Raw genomic sequence first — 26,609 nt, 5'->3', positions numbered from 1 at the left:
AGGATAAAACTTGTCTCAAATTTAAAAGAAAATAAATATAAATAATTATTTTTAAAAAAAAAAAGCATTCCTATGTTCGGCATAAAGGGTCTCAATCCAAAAGCAGCTCACCCTTACTAAGGCCTTAAAAGGGTAAAATAGGTCGTTAAGCACGATAGATACATGACAACAAAAAAGGATATCAATTCTGGTTTAAATTTAATTTCAGTTTAAAGTCCCAAACAAACATCAAGGCGCCCCAACTCGAACAAAATTCTATTTTAAGCATCTCCAACACAAACCACATAGTATCTTTAATCTTGATCACTTTTCTTCCTTCAAAGTAGTCTTGCATGTAGCAAATAGAACCTGTGCAATGAAACATATGAGGACCCAAAAATAGCTTGAAAAAATTATCCTTGAAAGTATGCTTGAGATCCAAAATAGGGTATTCCCATTTTCTTAAGAAATCAAGTAATAATCAACAAAAATAAATTGCATAATTTCTCGATTTTCTTGTGGACAAATTATTGACCAAGTCTTGAGAGAATCAATAAAACAGTAGCTCAACTCCATCATCCTCTTATTGCATTCGAACTTATCATGCTAGTCTCACCCAATGACAATCTCTCAATAGAATAGCATCAAGTACTACTAATACCACACAGTGAAAAATAGTCAGTAGAGAAAATATGTATAAAATAATGTAACCTACAAAAAAAACTATAACTACTAAAAAAAATACTCCCAACTGCTTTTTTAAAGAAAAATAAACTTTACCCCTACCGACTATTTTTTATCATCCTCGATAAAAGCACTTTTTCTAAAATATGAAAATTTTAAGCCACTAAAAGCAAGTATAAACAAAAAGTTAGAAAAATAAAAAGATTTTTGCCTCATTCGTCATATTTCCAAAATTATTCAAAGCTTCAAAGTACTACACTTACTATTACAATTGAACACTATTGAAGCTTAAACTTTTGGCTTAGCAAAATGAATGCGATTCATATATAAACACATCGATTTTAATAGGAGCAAAACTTTTAGAGCTCAGATAAGTCCAAATATATTTTCATCACTTTTCTTCTAGCATAAGTTTCATATCCTTCTAACAAAGGTTTTAAAGTTACAGTACTAACAAAAAAATTCATCATTTATTTTAACACTTAATTGTATAAAGCTGAAAGCTAGACTTATGATCATGAACCCCAAATTGCATTGGTTAAATAGAATATTTTTCCTAAAGGTTGCAAGCATCATGATGAGTATAAAGTAGATTTACTCTCTTCAAACAAATATTTAGAAGCTGCGATTTTTATAAATATATATATAAGTTATGAAGTTATGAAGTTAAAAGTCAACAATCAGGGTCTTTAAACATGAATATATAGGCTCGCATCAATACTTCATAGTGAAACATAATAACCTATATTTTTTGTAGCTAAAAATAAATTTTAATCTTATAGGTATGATATCTAAACGTTAGCAAAATCCTTCCTTCCGCAACAATACTTATGCAAAATATTTATTTTACATCACAATGGCCAATCCTAATAAAATCACAATAGCTTTTAGACTGTCTGTTATTGACTATAAATGTGATTTCTAAACATTAAAAGGAATAACTAAACACATGTATATTCAACTTACAATTTCAAGCTTCTTGTTTTAATTTAGTCATTATTCTTCTTTTTTAAGAAGAACATGATTTCTTCTATATGGATGACACCTAATTCCTAATTCCTTTTTTTATATAGATAGGGGGAAAATATTTAAGGCATGATAAAAGAATATACCTTAAATATGAGAACGATACTTGTATTCACTCTACTACGAAGAAGAGGTTGATTAGTCAGCATTCGATGACCATGAGGCAGTTCACTTCCCTTGTGGTAGAAGGAAAATTTCTGCAAAAAAGATGTGTAACTAAGAAATCATGCTTCTTGATTAAACTACAAAATATCAATATTTCTTTGTCAGATATCTCATAAGTCGATGACTCAAAAAAATCTGAATGAAAATCATGTCACGAAATTATCATGGCTCCAGGATATTCCGTCAAATTATATGAGGCACCCCATAATTCAAAGTTTCCCATTTGGCATGTGTTGCTAGCTGGTACCCAACTAAAATAGATGGGTTATTCCCTATTACATTAGATTACAAATGGCAGCCGCACGCGGATGAAAAAATATGTCATTAAACACGATAAGTACATAACTTAAAAGGAACAACAATCATTAAGGAGTCCAAATATGTAGAAAAGCCTTAATATACTACCTCCATTATTGCGGCAGAGAGTAACAATTGGGTCATGCGCCAAATGAAAGCAAATATTGCACTCGAAGTTGCCAGTATCGCTATAATTACCACTGTTACTGGAGCAAGAAGGACTTGAGGTTTCCCTAGTAGTTGATTCTCCAAACCCACTTGCCATATATCAAATCTAAATATAGAAAATCACTACAATCCCGTAAATGGTTAATTAAATCAACAATTAGCAAACTATCACAATACATATTAATCAATCAACTACACCTCAATACCAAATCTAGTTTAGTCAACAATTGGAATCCTCCATATATTTCAGTACATTCAAAAATTGTGGCGAAGATATAGCCGAGAAAGAGGGTTCTATTGAATTTCCTTCATTGGAAAATTGTACTGCAAATAGGCAAAACAAACTATATATATATATATATATATATATATATAATTCTTGGTCCGAATTTTTTGAATCCCTTGTTAATATGCTTGGCTCCAGCACTGCTACAATATGTATCCTAAAATCAATTTCTCACTAAACTAAACTTCATCACCTTTTATAACCTATCGCATATATGAAAGATCTACATATAATAACTTCATCAAACAAACACATTGATGGGGCAACAATCATCACAATTTCAATTAGAAAAATTAAACAGCCCACAAAATAAATATTTTCTATAAATTCATTTTTTAACCAATCTAGAGGCGATATGACATAAAAGTTAATTGTTTTGGGAGTGAGAATGTCTATATATTTTACCGTCTCAGGTCAAAATTATGATTCATGAGAGCCGCCAACTTAATGTAATTTTTCTCAAGTATATTTTGCCTTATTATTTCAACATATTCACAAAATTGATTCCAATGCATATTGAGATTGCAGCTAGGGAGTAATAGCGAAGGTGGTATTGATCATCCAACTAATATCTTTCTCAATTTTGAGCAGAGAGAACTTCTTGGAGTCAGCATACACTACCTCACCTTTGTGCTTCCGAATGATCCAGTAAATGACCAGAGGAGTAATTTTGAGAGTAGCTCAATAATCTTATCCTTACATACTCTAGCAGAGCGTCTTTACTGATTCTTTTGCACTCTGTATTTCAGTATGTATCAAAATAATGAGTTATAAAACTATCACACAGTAAAATTTAAGTTGTCAAACAAATTCTTGTTTTAATGGAACTGAAAAATAGGAGTACTTGATTTTGACTTACACATCAATCCACTGATTAAGAGCGTTAAGAGCTTTCCCTGAATAATGTGTGGTATATGCGATTGCTACTCCTTCAGCTAAGTTAACAACTCGCCCGCTGACTAATAGTGCTGTTGCGACATTCAGTATCTAAATTTGCATTTATGCAGAGGCTTGATATGATCAGTAAAAGTTCAAGTTCTACACATTGACAGTGTATAGAGAAAATCAACCTCATTTGATTTACAATAACATGTAATCTTTCATAGCAAGTATGATATATGATAACTTAAAATACCCAGTTAAAGGGTTAAAATTATTTGTATTGTCAGTATATATAACTTTGATATATAAAAGAACATTTGCTAAGTGCTAATCATGTAATTAAAGGGATTCCATCACTACTGTGACAATATATAAAGGGTATTCTGATCCAATATTGCCACGTCATAAGATATGACAAAAATATGTAATATGACCATGTATAGCATATGACAAAAATAAGTATAATCCTAGTATAATGACTTGGCATAAAAGGATCTAAGAACATACCATGACTTACCACATATCATTCAATTGGCCCCTTTTCTTTCACCTAAAAGCATACGCCTTAGTATCTCAACATTGTACCCTGGCTCTCTCTTGCAGGTTCTGTAAAGTGCAGCGAGGTATACATAAATCAATTGCAATGATACACAAATATTAGTTATTACATTATCTGATGAGAAACCTAATGATTCTTCTTATTTTCTTTTTTTGGAGTCAAAAGAAAACAACAACTGAGATGTGCTTGAGAATGTTCATATTTTCAAATTTATTCTGATGATGAATGAAAAAGAAGCAAACTTTAGCAACCACAATCTCCAAATACCGATGAAATTTTTTTCAGAATAAACAAAATAAAGAATATATGTATTGATCTCAGTTCAATTATAGAACAATAACAACAACCCGATTGTAGAACATACTTTGAATTAAATTTGTCCAAAGGTTTCCACAAATCGTTGTGCTAGAAGAACTATAAAAAAGATTCTTACATGGGTTAGCAGAGATCTTAAAACGTGAACTACAACAACAACAACAACAACAACAACAACAACCCAGTATAATCCCACTTAGTGGGGTCTGGGGAGGGTAGTGTGTACGCAGATCTTACCCCTACCCTGAGGTAGAGAGGCTGTTTCCAAATAGACCCCGGCATCCTTCCCTCCAAGAACTTCCCACCTTGATCTTGGGGAGACTCGAACTCACGACCTCTTGGTTGGAAGTGGAGGTTGCTTACCATCAGAGCAACCCCTCTTGTCTATAAAACCAAATTAGAGATCTTAATTATCAGACCAAGAAAGCTATAATAGTCACTATTTTACATGAACAGTCAGTACAATTCTTTAAACGTGAATCCTACAAACAAACTCTAAGGAAGATATAATTACAGTGAGACGCCATAGCCCATAGCTATTAGCCTATTTACATGTATCAGAAAAACGGGTGGCTAGTAAAAAACTGAAAAAGGCCAAATATCTGTAAGGCTAACAGCTTATTTGATAGTTGCTGCTAATGGAACTAATGACTTCATAGCCCAACACGTAAGAGTAAAATTCAATGCTTTCAATGAAGTTTGAGGCCGATACATTTGCTGAGTGACAATGTAAAAAATCAGCAAATGAGACCCAGAAGGAAAAAAACATACAAAAAAAACTCAGATGATAAAATTCTTGATGTTCATCACATTTACACTTTTAAGTGCAAATACTGAAACTTTGAGAACCAAAACAAAACCAAAAAAGGAAAAGAAAATGAACCCAGATGATAAAATTCTCCGATCTTCATAAAAATTACAGATTTAAGTGCAAAAGTTGATATTTGGAGAGAATAAGGTAACGGGTACCTTTGGGTTATTTTTCATAAGACAATGAAGAAAGAGAGCCATGAATTGCAGTTGAAGATATAAAAGCCATTGCCATTTCCCAAACAGAAATCTTCAATTCAAACAATTGCAATTTTTTTCGTTTATTCCAACTCTTTATCAATACAACATTTAACGTGATTGACAATCTTTTTATACTGGAAAAGTATGGCCTACTTTTACACCCAAAAAATCTAAAACAATTTTCGCGCAAGAAAATTGGCGTGTAAAGTATCTTCCTTCATAGGAAATTATACTGGCATCTTTTCCCATAAGAATAATGCTATAGATGTACATATAGTAATGGCACCAATGTAGTGCCACCACATAAATTCTCCAATTCAATCAAATGTTTGAAAGAAAGGCATAAATGCAAAAGCGGTGAAAGAAAGTTACCTCTTCCCTCTTATATTTTTGAATGACATTACCGTCAAATGTAGGAGCAACACGATATAAAAAAGAACTGCATAAGATAATGACTAATTTACGAACCTGCATAGGAATGGGAAATAAATATAGAAAAAGGGTGGCAATCACTTAAGCTCTAAATGCATCGAGTACTTAGGAAAGAAACCAAAATCTTTTTGTGACATATTATGAACAGAATATTTACATACCTGACAGAGTATTGACCTTTGTAGATGAGAAATTGTGTGAAGAAGGAGCTGGTTGGTTAACAATAGCAAGAGAACTGAACTGTAAAAGTTCTTCAAATCAGAGTGGGAGATCTTATTACCAGCCGCAAGCACAATTATAAATTTGTAGTTTCTTCACTGAGAAAGAAGCAAGGGATGCACCAATTCCTATTCCTATAAATGAAAATAATAGATTTTTAATGTTATTCAGTTAGGTAACACAGTGAAGGCGAAACATCAAGTTTGTTCTGCATCAACCTTTGTAAGTAACGAATTAAAAAGATGCAAACTTTAGCAACCACAGAACTCATCAATTGAGTTCTGCAAAACATACTCATCAATTGATAAGCATGTATAGATATGAGAGAAGGGTTACGGTTGATTTGAAGATGAGAATAGAGCATGAAAGATACAGAAACTGAAGATGAGAAGGGTTACAGTTGATTTGTCAATAAACTGAATCTATAACTTCCACAGAAAAAAGCTCCAAGTTGCAGGACAAAACCTGAATCTATAACTTCAGCCAGAGTTCCAAGTTAAGTTTGATGCCCACGTTTGGGAAGAGCGTGGAGTATTTTTTTTTCTCCCTTTCTTCCTATTTTTATGTAAAATTATCAGTAAAGAATTTTTTTTAGTTGAATATTGAGGTTTTGTTATAAAATAAAAGCAATTTAGTAAAACATGAACAAGAAATAAAAACAATTTAGTAAAATATGAACAAAAATAAAGATAGAGAAAAGGAAGAGATTTTATTCTTCAATTGTGTGTATTTTTCTTATCTATTACAAGACCTTTATATAGGCATAAAAAATGAAGAAAATATGTCATGGAATATGTCATGGAACATACAAAATATATCATTGAATATGTCATTAAGCATTTGAGATGAAAATCATGGAAGAAGAGTAGACATTCACTATAATGTGATAAGAAACGTGGGAGTCCAAAAAATGTGGGACTCATGGTATATGCCAAACGTGGGACTCATGATCATGTAAATAACCGGCCAAATTAATGTTTTAAAAGATTCAAATTAGTTTTTTTTATTTTATAATTTTTTTTGAATCTCCAAGCTTATTGGAGTTTTATCTTAAAGCTTGACATGTGTCTATATTTTATTTTGACACTTGACACAATATTATGAATTTATCTTTACTTTTCTATATTAATAGATCTTCTACACTCCGACCACTTAAAAAATTGGTGGGAGTTTCTCAATAATTTAAAATGAGAGTGTATATTTTAATTACTTAATTTATATAATATGTTGGTACATATTAATTTACTGCAAATATTTGGAAGTAAGTTTTTCTAATAGTAAAATATAGACAGCTAAATTCAATCTTCAAAATCTCATAATACATAAATATTACAAGCATGTGAATACCTCAACAAACTAATCCACGCTCAACTAATATTTCAAACTTGTCTCAATATAATACTAATAGTTCGTTAGATGGAATAGCAAAAAAGAAAAAAAGATGAAGAAAGTATTTCGAAAAGGATAATTCACATATTTAGACTACGAGTTCGATCGAACCTAATAGCTTTAATTCAAACATTGTATTTATCTTTAAAAAAATTATTAATTATGTATAAAAATTAATTTAGAACACCGTAACTTAGCTAGCGTCTGGACATAAATTTAATTGAAACTTGAAAAAATATTTTTTGAAAAATATTTTTTGAAAGTTGAAATTGTGTGTTAGACATGCATTTTATTTGAATTTTTTTTAAAAGTTTGTGAGTGAAAGAAATTTTTTTACCCCAAAACTACCCTAAACTAGATTTTGGGAACTTAAAAAAAATTAAAAAAGAATTGATCATAATCTATGATCAAACAAGGTTTTCAAAACAAAAAATTGAAAAAAGTTGCCAAAATTTATAGCCAAATGAGAACTTAAAAAATTAAAATTCTGAAGTTAGATATGCACTAAAGAGGCTGAATACAAAAGAATTCAAAGCAGTAGATTTAAAGGTTAGAAATGCAAGACAAAGGTTACAAAAGTTACAAGGGCAGATGGGAACTACAAGTGCAGCAACACAGAGGTCTGAAGAAGAGAAAGAGCTAAAGAAGCAATTGGAAAAATGGATAACTATAGAGGAAAGTATATATAAGCAGAAATCTAGGAATCAATGGTTGAAGCTAGCGGACCACAATACAGCTTTCTTTTTTGCTAGCATGAAGAATAGAGTAAATCAAAATAAGATTAGAAGTCTCCAAAATACAGCTGGTGAAATTATTCAGTCTAGAGAAGCAATAGAAATGGAAATAGTGGGATTCTACAAAGGGTTATTGAGAGCAGCAGCTCATAGCATACTAGCCATTCAACCAAACATCATGAAGGAGGGCAATGTACTAGACAGAAAGCAACAGTTAAAACTAATTGAATATGTTACTATGGAAGAGATACAACTTGCTTTGAAGGGAATAGATGAACTAAAGGCCCCAAGATGTGATGGTTTCAACTCAAAGTTCTTTAAGAAGACATGGGGGATTACATGGCAAGAAGTATCTGAGGCAGTGCTCCAATTCTTCAAACAAAGCTGAAATGTACAAACCTATTAATGTAACAACTGTTACCTTGATCCCTAAGATTCAACACCCTTCAACTGTCAAAGATTTCAGACCTATTTCATGTTGCACAGTATTGTACAAGATCATATCAAAAATATTGACCAGCAGATTGCAAGGAGTGATGGATCACCTAGTTGACAAGAGTCAGTCTGGTTTTATTCTTGGAAGAGTTATAACAGATAACATAATCCTAAGTCATGAGCTGGTAAAAGGGTATGGAAGGAAGGGCATCTCTCCTAAATGTATGATAAAATTGGACCTGCAAAAGGCATATGATTCTATAGAATGTGATTTCTTAGAACAAGTGCTGAACCAACTAGGAATGCCAGAGAAGTTTGTAAAATGGATCATGGTATGCATAAGAACTGTTTCATATTCCATCCTCATCAATGGAGAACCAATGGAACCATTTCATGCTAGAAGAGGACTAAGGCACGGGGATCCATTATCACTTTTTTTTATTTGTACTGGGTATGGAGTATCTTACAAGAAGCTTTAAAACACTAAGGTATAAGCCAGATTTCAACTTCCATCCTAGGTGTGATAAGTTAAATATCATTCAACTGGGGTTTGCAGATGACCTGCTGCTATTCAGCAGAGGTGATACTATCTTCATTCAAATGGTGTTCAATTCTTTTATGGAATTTTCAAAGGCATCCGGATTAAAAGCAAATACAACAAAAAGCTCCATTTATTTTGGAGGGGTTCCACAGATTATACAGGAACATATAGTGCAGGTAACTAGAGGATATCCTTGCTACAATGCCAACCACTACTGAAGAAGATGCTAGGCAGGATCACTTCATGGACTTCAAAGTTCTTATCTTATGCAGGCAGATTACAACTGATCAAATCAGTTCTATTTTCCATTCAAATCTGTTCGTCACAGATCTTTGTTATCCCTAAATAAATAATGAATAAGATAGAAACAATTTGTAGAACATTCTTATGGACTGGAGGAACAGAGGCTTCAAAAAGAGCCTTGCTATCATGGGAAAAAGTGTTTTCACCAAAGTTAGCAAGTGGCTTCAATGTTATGGATATTCAAATATGGAACAGAGCTTCCATTTGCAAATTATTATGGAACCTATGCAAAAAGAAGGACAAGTTATGGGTCCATCTATATTATGGGAAGAAAAAGGAAGTTTGGGAGTGCAAACCAAAGAATGCCTCGTGGATGGTACAGAAAATAATCAAAGCAAAGAGCTACATAGAAGAAGCAGGAACCAACAAGGAAGAAGTAATAGAATGGAACTACTTCTCTAGCAAGAAGTGTTATAATAGCATGCGTGGGCAATATCAAAAGGTATCATAGAGGCGACTAACATGCAACAACCTAGGAGCTCCAAAGTGGATTTTTGTGCTGAGTTTAGCTATACAAAACAGGCTACTCACAAGAAGCACACTACACACATGGGGGATTACAGATGAAGTAAGTTGTCCTATATTTACTGAAGCAGAAGAGACTATTGAACATTTATTGTTTAACTGTCGAATTACTGGAGAAATCTGGAGCAAGATACTACACTGGCAAGGAATAACTAGAGCTCCGATGGAATGGCAAAGGGAGATACAATGGGCTGAAAGCAATGCAACCGAAAACAATGCAGCAACTCAAGTCTATAGATTGACCCTGGCATGTGAAGTGTACCACATATGGAATGAAAGGAACAACAGAATATTCCAAGACCAGAAGAAAACAATAGAAATGACAGCGAGACAAATTGTAATAGAGGTAGCAATCACAGGATCGATGAATAGTAAGACAGGGAAGAAAATAGCAGAAATAGATACTTACTATAAAGGAGGATAGAAGAAATGTAGAAAAGGGAATGGAACTGGGAATGCCCTGTTCCAGATTGAATTTTGTACATATTGCTATTAGTAAATAAAAACATTTAATTACTATAAAAAAAAATCTGTATCAATAAACTTGAAATCGTAACTCCGCTTCTAACTACACTTCTATGGCTAATTCTTCATAAGAAAAGTTACATCCATTATTTGCATTGACCTTGAGGCTAACTCGAGCTTACCCTACATTCATTCTAATTTGACTAAAATAATATCTTAACAATGGTAAAAGAAAAAAAAAAGAAAAATTATATTTGAAATTTATTTGATAAATTAAATATCATGTCACTATTTAAACATAAATAATTAAAAGAGGAAAAAGGCGAAATCAGAGAACATAAAACATTTCCATTTATAGCTTGGAGAGCAAGGAATTCGGAACCAGTTAAATTTACCGTTTTAACACTAATACCGAGTTTTCGAAGAAGACATTAAAGTTCCAGAGCTGTGTCATTGGCAGACCCGAGGTTCGGTCAACTGTGGGCCATACTAAACCTGTGGTTCGGCAGCATAGTTAAACGTAAATACTTATCCGAACCTAAAAGGCTCGGATCCAAGCCTCATTAGATAAATTTCCCGCTCATTCACACTCCAGTCCAGACAAGCTTGCTTAATCCAGTGGAGAAAAGGGAAAAGTATTGGATACAAATAGAGAAACCAGAGCTTCTCCCTTCTTCTCATTTCTCAGTCTGAATACATTTTATCAATCTGTAACGCACTCAGAAGATTAACATTGACACTCAGATTAAGCTATATTTCTTGAAAATCGTGCTATTTTTTATCAAAATCATTTATGGGAAGGTGAGGATGAATCTCTGTGAATGGAACTTGAAATTTCGTGTTTGTTAGGCAAAGTTTTGTTCTGGGTTTTATTGAGTATGATCGAAGATGGTCTAAAAATCGATTTTTTTTTAAAAAAGATTTTGGGGGTTTCAACCTTTTGGATGATCATTGTAGCTTCTGTTCTAAGATTTGTGCTTGTTCCTGAGATAATGCTGAATAGTACTGTAGGGATTTAAGATGTGGGTTTTCAGGGGTTTGATTTTTATTTTTTCGTTTTGGAATTAGTGGGCTCTGTAGCGGCTTGTGTGTGTGGGTAAGAGGAAAAAAAATATTAGTGACAGTATAGAATGCGAAAGGAAATTGAGTTATATGAATATCTAATGGGGTATATAATGATATCCCAAGGGATTTGTAAAGATTTGGACCACTTTATCTGTTGTCTTTGGGTTAGATGGTCAGATTACTTAACACTCTTGAAGATGTTAATGTTTGTATTGCTTTAATTGAGTGTGGTTAGTATTTGATGGATTACACAAGACACTAATTTCTCTTAGTAGTGTTAGTTCATAAAAAGTGCCTTCATGTGACCAGAAGGTCACGGGTTTGAACCGTGGAAACAACCTCTTGCAAAAATGCTGGGTAAAGATGTGTGCAATAGACCTTTGTGGTTCGGCCATTCACCGGACCCCGCGCATAACCTGAGCTTACTGCACCGGTGCTGCGCTTTAGTGTTAGTTCACAAAAAGGTGCCCTTTTGTTTACAAACCATATGTGTGCTTTTACGGGCTAGTTGCTAGAGCTGCCTGTTAGTTTAGTGTTGATCTGAAGTCCCAGTTTGTTAATCCCATTGTCATTCACCTTAGATGAAATTTTCACCCATTTTTGACATTGCCCCAATTTTTTGTTGGTCTCCAGATTCAAAGGGTGCTTCTTTTTGTGTATAGTGTTGCTTGACGTATGCATTGCGCGCAATGCTAAAGCAAATGTTAATAATCAAAACATTATGTCGAAATTGTTTCATATGTAGTCTCATAGAAAGATTTGGAAACATTGGCCTACAGTCTAAACTGATAGTGATGCAGATGAATTATTAAATGTTTCAGCAATGCTAAGCGCGGTTATAGTTAATTGTTATATCTTTTTTAAAGCTGCAAAGAAAGTTTTTGATTTTGTTATATGAGGTTCTGAATCTTTTCTTGTGACTTTTGTCACCATAAGTTGATCAAATTGTCTCATCTGGTTTTTTCCTTGATGCAGATCTTGGCTTATTGATGGCAGAGGACTAGCAAGAAAAATTAAAAATGCCAGTGCTCCTGCTGCACATCAAATAAAAGATTGTGGCGCAAAGCGGCAATGCCCAAACTGCCATTACTGTATTGATAACAACGATGTAAGCTAATAAGTATCCTGCAGTAAAGTTTCTTCCTTTTCCCTTGGTTCAAGATTAGGCCAGCAAATACATGTATCATAAATTAGTTGCTTAATTCTGCTTTAAAATTTTGCTGCTTTCTGGATTCAGGTTTCTCAGGATTGGCCTGGTCTACCTGTTGGTGTGAAATTTGATCCATCTGATGTAGAGCTCTTGGAGTATTTGGAAGAAAAGTGCGGGGTGGGAAATTCCAAGCAACACAAATTCATTGATGAGTTCATTCCGACTCTTGACATTTACGAAGGGATTTGCTATACCCATCCTGAAAATCTTCCTGGTTTGTAAAGCCCCTAATTCTGACTCCAAGTACTTTGTTTTGGTCCTGCTGAACTTGAAACCTTTTGACTCCAAGGTGTGCCTCCAAACCTCTAGTCTTGCATTAACACCGGTCCGCCTCTTGTCAATCACGACAATATCGTTTGCAAATAACATGTACCAAGACACTTCCCCTTGAATGTGACGCGTAAGTACATCAAACGTGAAAGTAAATAAAAACGGGCTAAGATTGCGACGACTCTCGGAATGCTCCAATTCACCTAGCACAATGTTCTTGTCTCCCTGTTCATTCAAGAGTTTATGGAAGTAGGTCTGCCCTCTTCGTCTAATATGTGCCTCCTCCACCAATACCTTACCTTAGAAATGAAAATGCAGCAAAAGTAATTTGTTTTAACAAAGTTGTAGATACAAGAGATACAAGTTGCTCATCCTGAAGTTTAAGGTGTTGCTTGTCATCTTTCCATTTTTCCAGTTGAAACCTGACATTAGCAATATATTATGGCGAACTTTTCATTCCTCAATCTCTAATGGTTTATAAGTTTCCATTTTGGATTGTGATTCCAACAAAATTAAGAGATAGCGATAACATTTATTTTGTTTCAGGTGCCAAAAAGGACGGAAGTAGCGTTCACTTCTTTTATCGCATTACCAATGCGTATTCAACTGGTAAACGTAAGCGTAGAAAGATTAGTGATGAAAATAATTTGATCAAAGAACATGTCCGTTGGCACAAGACTGGAAAGACCAAGGTTGTGATGGATAATGGACTCCAAAAGGGGTGCAAGAAGGTAATGGTTCTCTATCAAAACACTAAGAAGGGGTTGAAGCAGGAAAAGACTCATTGGGTAATGCATCAGTACCATCTGGGCACTGATGAAGACGAAAAAGAAGGTGAATATGTTGTTTCGAAAATCTTTTACCAACAGCAGAAGCAATCCGTCAAGCCCAATGACTCTCGTGTCAATGAAGAAGCCAGTGCGGGAGCAAATCACACTGGCCCTACAACTCCAAAAACGGTTACTCCTAATCCCCCTCGAGCTGGAGAAACCCCCTCCTGTGATGATTTTATCGATGACTCTTTACCCTTCTCACCTGATCAGGTTTGCATCTTCCTTATAATCTTCTATCATGTGATAATTACATTTTTGGGCCGCCCTCAAAAATTGAAGTCGAAAAATGTATATATTTTGTATATTAGGTATAATTATACATTTGATATACACAATCAGTGTTTATGTTTGTGTATTTGGCTAGCACCCGTAATTAATTTCGGCTGATGTGCCAAAAATGAAAAAAAAATTTATCATTGGCTGTTCTGTACATTATTTTGGTTTTTACAAAATTGCAAGTATTTGACCCACGAATACATACTTCAAGTAATTGCATCTACATATGTGCATTTTGCTAGATTTTCCATACACTAATTTTCATTTTGCTGTTTAGGAAGTGGAAGTTGCCAAAGAACCAGGGCAGTCTTCTGATGCTACAGTTAAGAGTGAAATGGAGTACCCCACATGTTTGGCTGGAGAATCACAAGGAGCTGATGCAAATGATGTTGATAATTCTCTGTTGTGTGATGAACTTCTTGCTTCTTATCTTGATAGTTTTGAACATAATCTTGGCTCTTCTACTGAATACACTCATAACACTAGCCATTTACCACAAGGAAATGGTAACACAACCTGTGGAATTTCGGAGCTGGATAATTTAGAATTAGATACTCCTCCAGATTTCCAACTTGCAGTAAGTTTCATCTTTGCAGGTGCTAATGATCATTGTTTTATATGTATAATAATAACATCTATTGTTGACTATGATGTTGTGTTCTATGCAGGATTTACCGTTCGGTTCTCAAGAGAGTATCTTTAGCTGGTTGGACCGGCAATAGAAATGATAAGAACTTTGCTGTTAACAGCATGAGATAATGCTTTGTGCATTCTGAGATCCAGAATCTATTTCAACAAGATTGCGTTCTTGTGTGGCTTCTGTTTTATGAGATGCTCATCTTTCCACCCGTCCTACAGTAAGAGGAGGAATCTGGAGAAAAGAAAAAAAAATGTTGTTGTATCCTATAAAGCTGGAAGATGTACGAATCGAAGGAGTTGTTGCAAGAACCTGCTACGATCTATCAAGGATCTGTATTTCAGTATTTGGGAGCTGGAACTGTTGAAGCTTAAAATATTGATATGGCTCTGATTTTGATTTGATGTGTTCATCTCTCTTGTTAAGACTTTGTCATGTTCTTTTTGTTCTGTTCAGCACGTTCCAATTCTCAAATGCTTTGTGAAGTTTCTAGTTCATATTCCAGTATTTTTGTTGTTACTGTGGATTCTAATTGCTTTCTAATGCCTCTTTTGTTGTGTCTGACGCCATGCATTCTGATATGAAAGACATCTTGCTATATGCAGATGTGCCTATGTATCCTTCCATTTGCAAGCATTTCATTTCTACCCTTTTTTGTGCATATATTTTTAAAGGTCTCTGGAGAGCAATTAAAAGCTTCATATTCGCCAGAAGGTGCAAGTAATACGCATCGAGGATAAAATGAGAAATGTTGTTGAGACATTTGGTTATGTCATGCGTCGACCTACAGACAGAGGCGGATGAAATGTTTCCGTATCGGGTTCAACTGAACACGTACTTTTGGTGCAGAGTATAATTTTATGTATAAAAATTGTAACAGATTGTAGGTATGAAACCATAACTTTAAATATACAATTGGTTCAATGCTAAGAGCCTTAAAGATTGAATCCATAGAGCTTAAATCCTAGATCCGCCTCTGCATACATATGCATTGGTTCGTAGGTGTGAAACTATCTTGGGGGAAGATGTTAAAAAGGGGACATATGTACCTAAAATCACATGGAAGGAAGTTGCCCCGAAAAACTTACAAATCTCTGGAATCAATGCAGACTTAGCTAAGGATAGGGTACTAGTTGAGAATAGCTTTTAGACTTGGTAGAGAACTTCTAATATTATTATTACTATTATCTATTTGTTATATACTAGTCTTTTCATATTTACTTTTATTTTATTTGATAATGATGATGATATGAGTTAAGCTTAAAAAAGAAGATGAGGATATCGCTGATTCTAATATGTTTGGGACTGAGACATAATTGTTATTATTGTTGGTTGATAAGAAAGCTTCCATATAAGTGTAAGAACTCAGGAACAATGATATTCACTTATTATCAAATTTTAGGAGTTATTGGGAATTTATGCTTTCAAATTCATGGTTTTTTTTGCGGAACTTGACAAGAGTGGGTTGCTCTAGTGGTGAGCACCCTCCACTTACAACCAAGAGGTTGTGAGTTCGAGTAAACCCAAGGTCAAGGTGGGAAATTCTTGAAGGAAGGGATGCCGAGAGTCTGAACAACCTCTCTACCACAGGGTAGAGGTAAGGTCTGCGAAGAACTACCGTGTTCTTTCGATGATCCGATATATTAGTTTATGTTGGAATATTATATTGGAAACGATTATGCTAGAAATTGGAATCTTAAATTTGAACATGCAAACAGTTGTTTGATTGAAATGTTTAGATTATGGAAATTGAGAGGAAAAAAAAAAAAAAGATACAGCCTATGAAAATTAAAAACCACCCATTTTATCACCAAACAACTATAGTATAATATCATGCTTAAAAATTAATGAACTACGTTTCAATCACAAATTAATCATTTTTAGCTATGAATCCTATGCGTCCATCTACTTTATTAAGTATTAAGATGATTTACTCATAACGTCTATTTTTACACTGACCAGGAGTTGATGCAACATAAACTCAACAAGTTCAATTTCTTTTATATATATCTGAAAAAATCACTAAAATTTTAATAAATAGTAATCTGAACAATTAGAAAAGTGTAGTAGGTTTGGTGGTGAAAACATAAAGGTTGAATTCATCAAGTTTAAATCATGGATCCGCTTTTGATAATGACTATCAACCAACAAGGCTACAAACCCTCTTTTCCTAGAACTTAGAGATCCTGGGGCGAATCCAATATAATAGTATCACGTTCAATTGAACCCATAACTTTCGATGTGGAGCATGGATTTATATATATAAATCGATTAAAATTGCAACAAAGAACACATATGAACCCATAACTCTAAGAGCAGAATGAGATCAATATTAAAAACCTTAAAAGTTGAACTCATAGAGTTTAAGTCTTGAATCCGGCCTCTGTAGAGATCAACTTTACTTTGCAAAGCTTATATGAAGTGATACATCATGCTTAGCAATGAAAAATAAACGTCTGTTTCCCTTAATAGCTTGGTTTCAAACACAATATCTTTTCTTCAATTCCAAACTTAAGTTCATTAATCACTCAAAATATATCAGTAAAATTAATAATAGTAACACTCTCTGGGCTACTAGTTCTCATTATTTGGAAGTAGATCATAAAAGTGAGCACTTGGAATAGTTTTGCAACAACAAAAAACACCTTAAATAGTTGCCAGATTGACTATGAAACGAGCAGAAAATGCAGGATAAGGCCGCGTACAATAGACCCTTGTGGTCCTCCCCGGACACCGCGCATAGCGGAAGCTTAGTGTACCAGGCCGCCCTTTTATTGACTATGAAACGAAATGCAACAGTTGCCCGGACCAAATTATATTACTAACAAGCAACTTGCAATGATATTCATTTTCCCAGTAGTTTGTCAATCCAACCTAGTAAAATCTCAAAAATCCACAACTCTATGCAACAAAATTAGACAAGACAATAGACAAGAAACTGCTGGTGGATCCAACCAATTCACATAGTCATATACATGGAGGAAATGTGATATCAGGGGGTAAAGGTGCAATGAGGAAAGCCTTGGAAGACAAATTTTATATATTGGAATAAATTAGTCTCTAACAGGAGAAAAAGAATAAGAAAACCAATTCTACAATCGAAAAGCCCGAGTATTTGTCATCCAAAGAGTACGATCTCAGGGTTACGCAATACAGACAGGAAACATTCAAGTTCCCCCCCTGCCTTCATATCATCACCCGTAAATTAAATGTTTACTTGGCAAATGAATGTACTCAAATGAACTCAAGACAAACAGAAGTACCCACTATATATCCCGAGCACGACCATCATTAATTACCTGATAAGAGTTCCTCATGTTGCAACATAAAACCTGCATATGAAGCACCTCCTATGTTAAGAAAATGCACTCAACTCTGTCGTAAAAAGTTAGCCACTTTCTCTTTTGCAGTTCCCAGGCAAGAGATACTTGTACTTCTCGGGATTTTCCAGCAGATGAGCAGGAAGATTCACGGCTGAGTAAGAATGAGGGACGGGTCCCATGTTACCAATGATATCCTTGAATGTGTACTCCTCGGGAAGCATGTCGTATAAATCAGCCCCTTGACAAATGATATCTTGTATTCTTTTAGGGTTCAAATAATGCAGAAACCTTATTCTATCAGTGTGGCTGTAAGCTTTCATCTTGAATATGAAGTCAGATATCTGACGGAAACAAAAGCTACAATGCCAACCTGAATCTGCCAAAAGGTAATCAGTTTGACGATAGTGTACGTATCTAGTCTTGCCTTTCTGATACCTGTGGACTGAAGCTCTCCAACTTCTGTGCTGAATTTGAAATTCGAACGAGTACAAATAATTCCTCAAATGAAGGTGAAGAATTGGAGGAATGTCGTCACACCACCTCAAAAGATCGATGGTATGCCTACTAGGAATTTCATCAACATCAGACATTATCAACAAATCATCGTCCTCGATGCCAGCTATTCTCAAAAGCTGGTCGAGTGCTACTCTCTGATATGCCTCTTCAACAAACGGATTTTCACCTTTTTTGAATCTTCCTCCAATGGTTCCATAAGTCAATCGAGGTTCAACAAACTTAAATTGGTCTCGGTTAATAGCAAAAGTATAGGGCTTGGGCAAACCAGTAAACGTGGAGTTGGACTCGAGAAGAACAAACTGCGTGATGTAAGGATACAATTCCTTCCATCTGATAGTAAGCATGTCCACTTCATTACTAAACAAAACTGCATCATAAACACGCCTAGGATATTCACGGATTCCCCACCCGTGTTGCTTGCAAAGATTCTCCATCGAGACATTCTCGTGATAATAGTGAGTAACTTCAATAAAGGGCTTGGGAGGAGATTGCCATAACGGGCGAAGGAAGTAGGTAATCTTCTGTCCATGCAAGTATATACCAACAATGCATGTTGGCACAAAAACAATCAAAAAGATAATAGCCTTTAAATCCAATCCTCGAAGCATACACCGTAGTCTTGACATGTTTATTACTCCAGGGGAAGACTGCTGCATATGAAAAAAGATAACTTTAAACAGATGGAAAAAAATTCAGGCAAATAAAAGAATGTAAACTTAACACCATTTTACAGAAAATAGAACAAGCCAATAGGGTCAGAGGATTTCCCAAATATTTTGAGAGAGAAAAAGATGAAGGGGAGCCTTGGCGTAATTGGTAAAGTTGCTGCCATGTGACCAGGAGGTCACGGGTTCGAGCCGTGGAAACAACCTCTTGCAAAAATGCAGGATAAGGCTGCGTATACCTGCGTACTTTCCCGGACCCCGCATAGCGGGAGCTTAGTTCACCGGGCTGCCTTTTTCTTGAGAGAGCAAAAGATTACTTATTGTATCAATTTAGCTAAAATTAAAGCTTCCATCAATTTAGATATTATCAAATGGATAACCCCATAGTCAAATCTCCAACCATAAAACATGGAGTCCACAAATTTCCAGAAATATAGGAAAAGATGAGAAAAATCACCCAAATTTGATCAAGATCACATTTTCCCCCAAAAAACTTCTCCTTGGGAGAAACCCACATCAGCCCAATTCAAGATTCTAGGGTTTATATACAATCCATGTCAATAACAGAATGAAAACACATATTTTAAAATTCCCCAGAAACACAACAATCCATAAAACAAAACAAAAAAATTCCCCAAAAAATCCAAACTTAATGTGCAAAAAGCTTCAAACTTTTCATATAAAATGGTAAATGAGAATTAAAAATAAATCAATAAGAAAAGAGGTGAAAAGGAGAAGAGAGGTACCTCGCCACAAACGTCTTCACAAATATCGTCACTTTTTTTTGAAGGATAATAACTATCAAACACCATTAGCACCCAAAACTATATTCAAAAATCTCCTCTTTCTAAAAATTTGTCACCTTTCTATAAAATTCAGAAAGATGACAAAAATTATCAAAGAGAGATAATTGAAGGATAAAAAAAAAACCTGATTAAAGCCAATACCCCTCCCTCTCAAATTTACAGCAATGGAATTTGCCAATATAATTAAATTGACGGGGGGGGGGGGGAGTAAATTTTTCCTTGTATAATTTGACTACTTCGGGAAAATGCTAAATTATAGCCGTTTTGTTGGGTTCTTCTTCTTCTTCTTTTTCTTCTGTTCAACACTCTTTGTACAGATGGTTATATATATATAGACACACATGCAGGGTAACCCCCCCCCTCCCCCCTCCCTTCCGAATCCCACCCTACATGGGAAAACAATGATGTTTTTTAAGATTCATTATATACATATACCTGGAAAAGGAATAAAAAATGTTCCTAATTTTTAAATAAACTTTAATATAATTCCTATTCCAGAGAGGATTGCTTCTGTCAAATTTAAATTTAAAATTTAATAGATAATATAGACATTTTACGAGCGGAGATCTCCATGGCAATTCCCGATTTTATCCACTTTCGTTTAGAGATAGAGTTACTCCCTCGGTTCACTTTTAGTTGACAAGTATTTTAAAAATAAATTTTTATTTTTACTTATCACTTTTTGCATATCAAGAGAAAAATAATTTATTTTTTTATTTTTCCTTTAACATTAATTACTTACTTTAACTTATTTTTTAAATTCATTAAAACTATACATTAATTAATATGGGTATCATAATAAATTATATATTTTATTTTTTAAGGGGTGTTTAAAATTAATATTGAATAAATAAAAGTGAAAGTAGATAGTATAAGTTTTATACTGAACTCATAATTTTAAAAAAAAAATATGTCAACTATCTATGCTTGGAAAAAATTTCATAAATATTTGTGGAATTTTTCAAGACTGGTGTAAGCTGACCGAACATTATGATTATTTAAAAAAAAAATAGTTTGCAGAATCTTGTATCTAAGTCCAGCGGACCATGACCCTGTTGATTGAGGTATTATTCTTGGAATCAGTGACATGAGAACAAGTGCACATTAATTACGAGGATAAAATTACTTATACCCTCCGCTCCGTTCCATAATAAGTGACTATTTTACCTATTAAAAAAATATGAATTCCTAGAGAGAAAAAAATATATTTACTAAATTAATCTTAATTAATTGTTATCTTGACACATTAAAATATATAAATAAGGGTAAATTTTAAAAAAATAAAATTAATTTCTTTTTAATTATATAAATAAATAATTATTTTGAATCAAAATAAAAAGATAAAATTATCACTTATGGTGGATCGTTGAGAATATTATTATAACACAAGTCATGACTTCGTTGATGCAACCGATTAAGGGGGGGTTTTGTTGACCCCAAAAAAAAGACTAAAGACTTTTAATATAAAATAGGAAAGAGGGAGTAGTTATCTGTAATTACTCATTCAATGATAGGTGGTTACTTAATTATCATTAACTTTTTATTGACTTGGGGAGGGTTTCTTCTTAGGTCATTTCCTAAGCAATACCTATATATTATTAGACATGTATTATTTATTATTATTTTACTCAATAATCAAAATTGGCCTTTATTCGCAGCTTTTCTGCTGATCCAATTATATGCTTTTTAGATGGGAAAAAATTCATAGTCGTTCCAAGTTTATATAGCAAGACAAAAATTGCACGGGGCGTCCTATTTGGTCGCCCCCATTTAACTTATACTCACTTTTTTTTAAAAGTTTTAATTTGTACCCACTTTTTAAATAATTTCAGCCCTCTTTTTCCTTCTCCTTCTCCTTCTCCTCCTTCGTTTTCTTCTTCTTATTCTTTCTTCTGCTGCTATTGGTGGTGCTAAAGCAACTGTACAATTGTATTTGTGAACTTTCTAGCGGATGGAAGCTTAAGTTTTGATAACTTCGTGTAGCATCATTGGAAATTTATTTTTCTGCTTTAGCCATGTGTGTAGTTGTCTTTATCACAGTTCCCTTTTGAATATGTCCTGGTGCATCGGAACTCAAAAACAATTCATCAGGATCATAGGCAAAGCAAAACAGAACTATTTAAAGGACACGGTTCCTCTGTACATTGGTTAATTTTGATTTCAAAAGTTGAATTCTTGACTGTTCCTCACAACTCGTTGTCTATTGAAATTTTTTTTGATGTAAAAATTGGTTAATGTTACACTTATCCATGTCAATGCAATTTTTGCTTTTAAGATGGATACTAGTTCTTCAAAAACTTCAGCTTTTAGTGCTGAAGTTTATAGAAATGAACTAAATAATTTCAGCATCTTCTGCTGAAGTTTTTGAAAAGCTTATCCCCGACAAAAAAAACGTCAGCTTATTTAGTGCTGAAGTTTTTATAAATGAACTAAATAACTTCAGCATCTTCTGCTGAAGTTTTTTAAAAAGTTTAATGACAAAACTAATGAATCCAGGACAAAAAACTTCAACTTATTTAGAGCAATTACAAACAAAAACTTCAGCAAATAGAGAACAAAACTTCAGTTACTATGCTTAAGTTCAGCAATAACAAACAAAAACTTCAGCAAATAGAGAATAAACTTCAGCTACTATGCTTAAGTTCAACAATTACAAGCAAAAACTTCAGCACACTTGGTTCAGCACACTTGCTACTTCAGGCCCGTCTACTAGAATGTTGAAGTTTTGCGTGATTGTCTTTGCTACTTCAGCCCTGTATGTTCAAGTTACGCGAAAAAGTGGATACGCTTGCAAATTTTTTTTGCAAAGCAGACACAAATTAAAATGTGACCCAAAAAGCGGGTATAGATGCAAAAACATATCTATCACACAAAATAAATAATAGATATGGTTATCCACATTTAATTAAAAATGTGAAATAGGATTTGGATTATTCTGGCGATGATACTACTAATGTAAATATGCCATTAACAAGTCCTGAAAATTCATATGCATTGTTGCACAAACAAAGAAAAATAAAATACAAAGTTACAGCTCAATCATAATTTCTAACGTTGCAGCTGGCTAAGAACACAATGATAAATTATGCATTGGAATTCCCATAGTCATTTCAATGTAGGTTATTGTAATTGTCAATTAGATCAAACAATCGCCTAAAGTTACAATTCAAAACAAATGTCCTTATTTTACACTCATTGATAAAGACTTCTTTTTTCAAATATAATTCATTTTGATTGGGAAAAATATTTAAATAAGTACTATCATTTATGGAACGCAGACGCATGCTGTTGTTACGTACAAGATATTTTTGTTTGCTTCTACCTATGCTTTTAAATAATCAGTTTACAACATCCAAAATTGTGATGACATTTCAAGAGAATATTTCCTGTAATTATTTTATTAATCAATCAAATCTTTTTGTAGGAATTTGTGTTATATTACTTTAATCAAAAGAATTAGAAAAAGAATTCAAAACAAGTAAATTATTTCACACAATTAAGAGGTAAAAGACGGACTAGGTATTGAAGTCTGTTATCGTAGACGATGACAAATTATTTGTAATTTTGTATGCCAAATGGTGTGTGTTTTGACATTTTCTAAGTTAACATTGTGATTGTCTAAAGAGTAATGATATGGAGAATTGGTTTAGTCCAGTAACCATGACCAATTGACTATGCCAAACACTGCCGTGTCACAAATATTCTTTTGCTTAAATAATGTAACTTTAATAAGTGAAAGACTAAGTCCACTAGGAAATTATTATCACATTAATGGCATGCAGTAGCTAATTCGTATTCCACTTTTGCCTTTTCATATTTAGTAAATTGCGCAAGTCACTTCGGTTAATTTGTCAAAAATAATTACAGTCAAACATCTCTGGCAGCTTCGTTTGTTTCGAATCTCATTTCTTGTTGTTATAGCGAAGTATTGTTATAAAGAACATATATTATAATATAATATGTAAATTGGTTCCGATAAAAGCTTGACTTCTATAGTGAGTGTTGCTATATAAGGATGCTATTATAGAGAGGTATGACTATATTTTACCTCCATTTCAGATTATCTGTCGTATTTCTCTTTTACCCATTACTTAAAAATATTAAATATGAGAGGTTTTTTGATTGTTCTACACTTACCTATGTCTTTAAGTATAATCTCTCTTCATTTAATATTTACTTATAATTGAGTTATTTGTAGTTTTCAAGAACAATTAATATTAAGGGTAAAATAGGAAAACAATAATTAATTTAGTCTTTAACTTCTAAAACGACAATTCATTTGAGACAACTATTTTTGGAAGCCACAACAGATAATTCGAGATAGAGTAAGTATTTGCTAACCAACCGTATAAATATATATATATATATAATCTGTATATTATATATTAATACAAAAAATATATATTATATAGGCTATTATTTTTGGGAGGAATTATATATTTCTCAAATAAATATCACATTTATGTCCCCTTCATAATTTTACGTTTTTCAATCGACTCCTTCCTTTTCTACGAAAGAAAATGACATGTTGTTTTCAATCAACAATAGACGCGTCCTGTTAGAACCTCACATTAGCTGCATCATTGCCCCAAGCGCAAAGATGAAATTGACATTTCTCACTTTCATATTTTTCTTCCTTGTTCGAAAGGAATAATAAAAGTCGCATACACCAAGTGTACCATTTTATCTGAAAATAGGTTTTCCTTTTTTATTTTGTAATTATATATATGTGTGCGCATGCATGTGTATAATGAATGTACTTTTTTATTTATCGCGAACAATCTATATCTAAATCATTCGAGCAATCTTATATTTCAATTGCCTGAACGATTCGAGTAATTTTTAACCGTGTCTTAACTTTATGAATTTTGAATTTTAGAATGACAACTTTATGGGTTAATAATTAAATTCTAAATTTCATGTGTATACATATTTAATTGATTTATTAACAAAAATACATTGTTTGAAATAAAAGCTACTCATTCTGGTCTACAATAAATAATCAATTTGCTTTGGACACACCTATTAAAAAAATACTAAATTCTAAACAAAAATAGTTAGTGTGACTAAACTGTCCTTAATTAAATATTGCAGCATAGTTATAGTAGCACTTAATTCTCTTCTCAAATGTGAGGTGTAAATGACTTTTTAGGAATATATACATAAGGATAATTTTAGAAAAATAAATTATATTTTTTCTTAATTATATAAATAAACATTTATTTTGAATCAAAATAAAAAGTAAATTAATTACTTATTGCGATGCGAAAGAAGTATTAGGTGCAATCGAACTCGTGTCCGGATTAGCTTCTACCTTTGCCCCTGCGCATAAGGCAGAAGAAGAAGGAAAATGCAGCTTTTTGATTTTATTGGATTTAGCTTCTACCTTTGCCCCTGCGCATAAGTCAGAAGAAGAAGGAAAATGCAGCTTTTTGATTGGTTCGGTTTTTTATCAAAATCAAACCAAATCAATTATATTATTTCGGATTAGTTTGATTTTGTCGGATTTTTTGGATTTTTTGTTACTTAAATATTATTTCAATCTTACTTTGTTAAATTTTTAATAAATAAATATATATTTAGTAAAAATATAAAATATTGACAAACATATTATCTATTAAAATATTTTTACGGGAGAATTTTTTTAGTTGTCTGACAATAATTTTTTATTGATGTACACTTTCAAGGTTAACCGAATTTAGTAATTATAAAAATCAATATGATACCTAAATATTCACTTCATTCGAAAAAGATATAAAAATATAATAGATTTTAGCATATGATATGAATATGGAAGAACTAAGAGATTGACGCATTTAGTAACACTTGATTAGAAGGTGATCATACAACCAATTATTTAAGGTTAATAAATATGGAGTACTTCATATACTATTAAATATTATATTCCGTAAGAGAATCTCAAATATTTCTAAGATATTTTTTTAAAAAAATTCTATAAAAAAATTATATATTTATATATCGGTTTGATTCGGATTTTTCTATTCAATACCAAACCAAATCAAACTAAATCTAGTCGTATTTTTTAATCGATTTAGTTTGACTTTTCGATTTGTTGCGATTTTTCGGTTTGGTTTATGCGGCCCCTGCGCACAAGGCAAAAGAAGAAGAAAAATGCAGATTTTATTGATAGATATTGTACTACATTCTCTTTATGCAGCCTTTTGATTTTATTGATAGATACTGCACTGCATTTTCTGGGAATTTTCGTCCGTTGACTCCATAAATAAAGTGAACACATTGACCAAAACTTAGTCGATAATCGATGTCGTAGACTAGACTTGATCTTGAGAAAGGAGAGGTAAAACTCAATTTCCCAATTATATTTATGCAACTATACAATTCAATTTTTGAATTAAATTAGCAACTGTTTCAAGCAGGAGTAATTAATTAATTCTTAAGTAGCTGAGTCCAATTCAACAAATCTTGCAGAATAATTTCATTCCTCGCAAGTCGCAAAATACAAGGCATTCAAAAATATTAAACAATCCAATGTTTAAAAATATGAAAACAGTAGAATGGAGCGGAATCTATGGCTGGCTAAATTATATTTTATTTTCCTCTCAGGTTGTTTG

General features: G+C 33.2%; 2 protein-coding genes and 1 long non-coding RNA gene across 5 annotated transcripts; 1 reads left to right on the top strand and 2 right to left on the bottom strand.

Moving 5' to 3' along the window:
* Nucleotides 1–6,675, bottom strand: LOC104245228 (uncharacterized). 2 transcript variants are annotated; one of them, XR_011405202.1, is made up of 9 exons: nucleotides 6,489–6,675; nucleotides 5,966–6,157; nucleotides 5,745–5,811; nucleotides 4,005–4,093; nucleotides 3,465–3,592; nucleotides 3,232–3,343; nucleotides 2,260–2,425; nucleotides 1,776–1,886; nucleotides 1–630 (listed from the first exon to the last, which is right to left on the bottom strand). It is a non-coding gene; the product is annotated as an uncharacterized lncRNA (long non-coding RNA). The 2 variants fall into 2 exon arrangements; XR_011405203.1 differs by lacking the exons at nucleotides 5,745–5,811; nucleotides 5,966–6,157; nucleotides 6,489–6,675 and adding an exon at nucleotides 4,411–5,728.
* A 4,374-nt stretch (nucleotides 6,676–11,049) lies between these two features.
* On the top strand, nucleotides 11,050–15,191 carry LOC104245227 (SUPPRESSOR OF GAMMA RESPONSE 1-like). The gene is made up of 6 exons (XM_009800809.2): nucleotides 11,050–11,216; nucleotides 12,456–12,588; nucleotides 12,718–12,904; nucleotides 13,507–14,003; nucleotides 14,347–14,646; nucleotides 14,738–15,191. Exons 1-6 carry the CDS (start codon nucleotides 11,209–11,211, stop codon nucleotides 14,789–14,791), a joined length of 1,179 nt encoding a protein of 392 aa, XP_009799111.1. The 5' UTR covers nucleotides 11,050–11,208; the 3' UTR covers nucleotides 14,792–15,191.
* A 2,526-nt stretch (nucleotides 15,192–17,717) lies between these two features.
* Nucleotides 17,718–20,324, bottom strand: LOC104245226 (uncharacterized). Of its 2 annotated transcripts, none has more exons than XM_009800808.2 (2): nucleotides 19,957–20,324; nucleotides 17,718–19,192 (listed from the first exon to the last, which is right to left on the bottom strand). In XM_009800808.2, the coding sequence occupies exons 1-2, from the start codon at nucleotides 20,020–20,022 to the stop codon at nucleotides 18,095–18,097; spliced, it is 1,164 nt and encodes a 387-aa protein (XP_009799110.1). In that variant the 5' UTR covers nucleotides 20,023–20,324; the 3' UTR covers nucleotides 17,718–18,094. The 2 variants fall into 2 exon arrangements, with proteins under 2 accessions (XP_009799110.1, XP_009799109.1); XM_009800807.2 differs by having other exon boundaries at nucleotides 17,718–19,195; nucleotides 19,957–20,323.
* Between the last annotated feature and the right edge of the window lie 6,285 nt (nucleotides 20,325–26,609).

The sequence above is a fragment of the Nicotiana sylvestris genome, chromosome 2, assembly GCF_000393655.2.
Source record: "Nicotiana sylvestris chromosome 2, ASM39365v2, whole genome shotgun sequence".
Taxonomy (NCBI): Eukaryota; Viridiplantae; Streptophyta; class Magnoliopsida; order Solanales; family Solanaceae; genus Nicotiana; species Nicotiana sylvestris.
The sequence above is the reverse complement of the archived record's forward strand: the minus strand, read 5'-3'. Positions and strand labels throughout refer to the sequence as shown.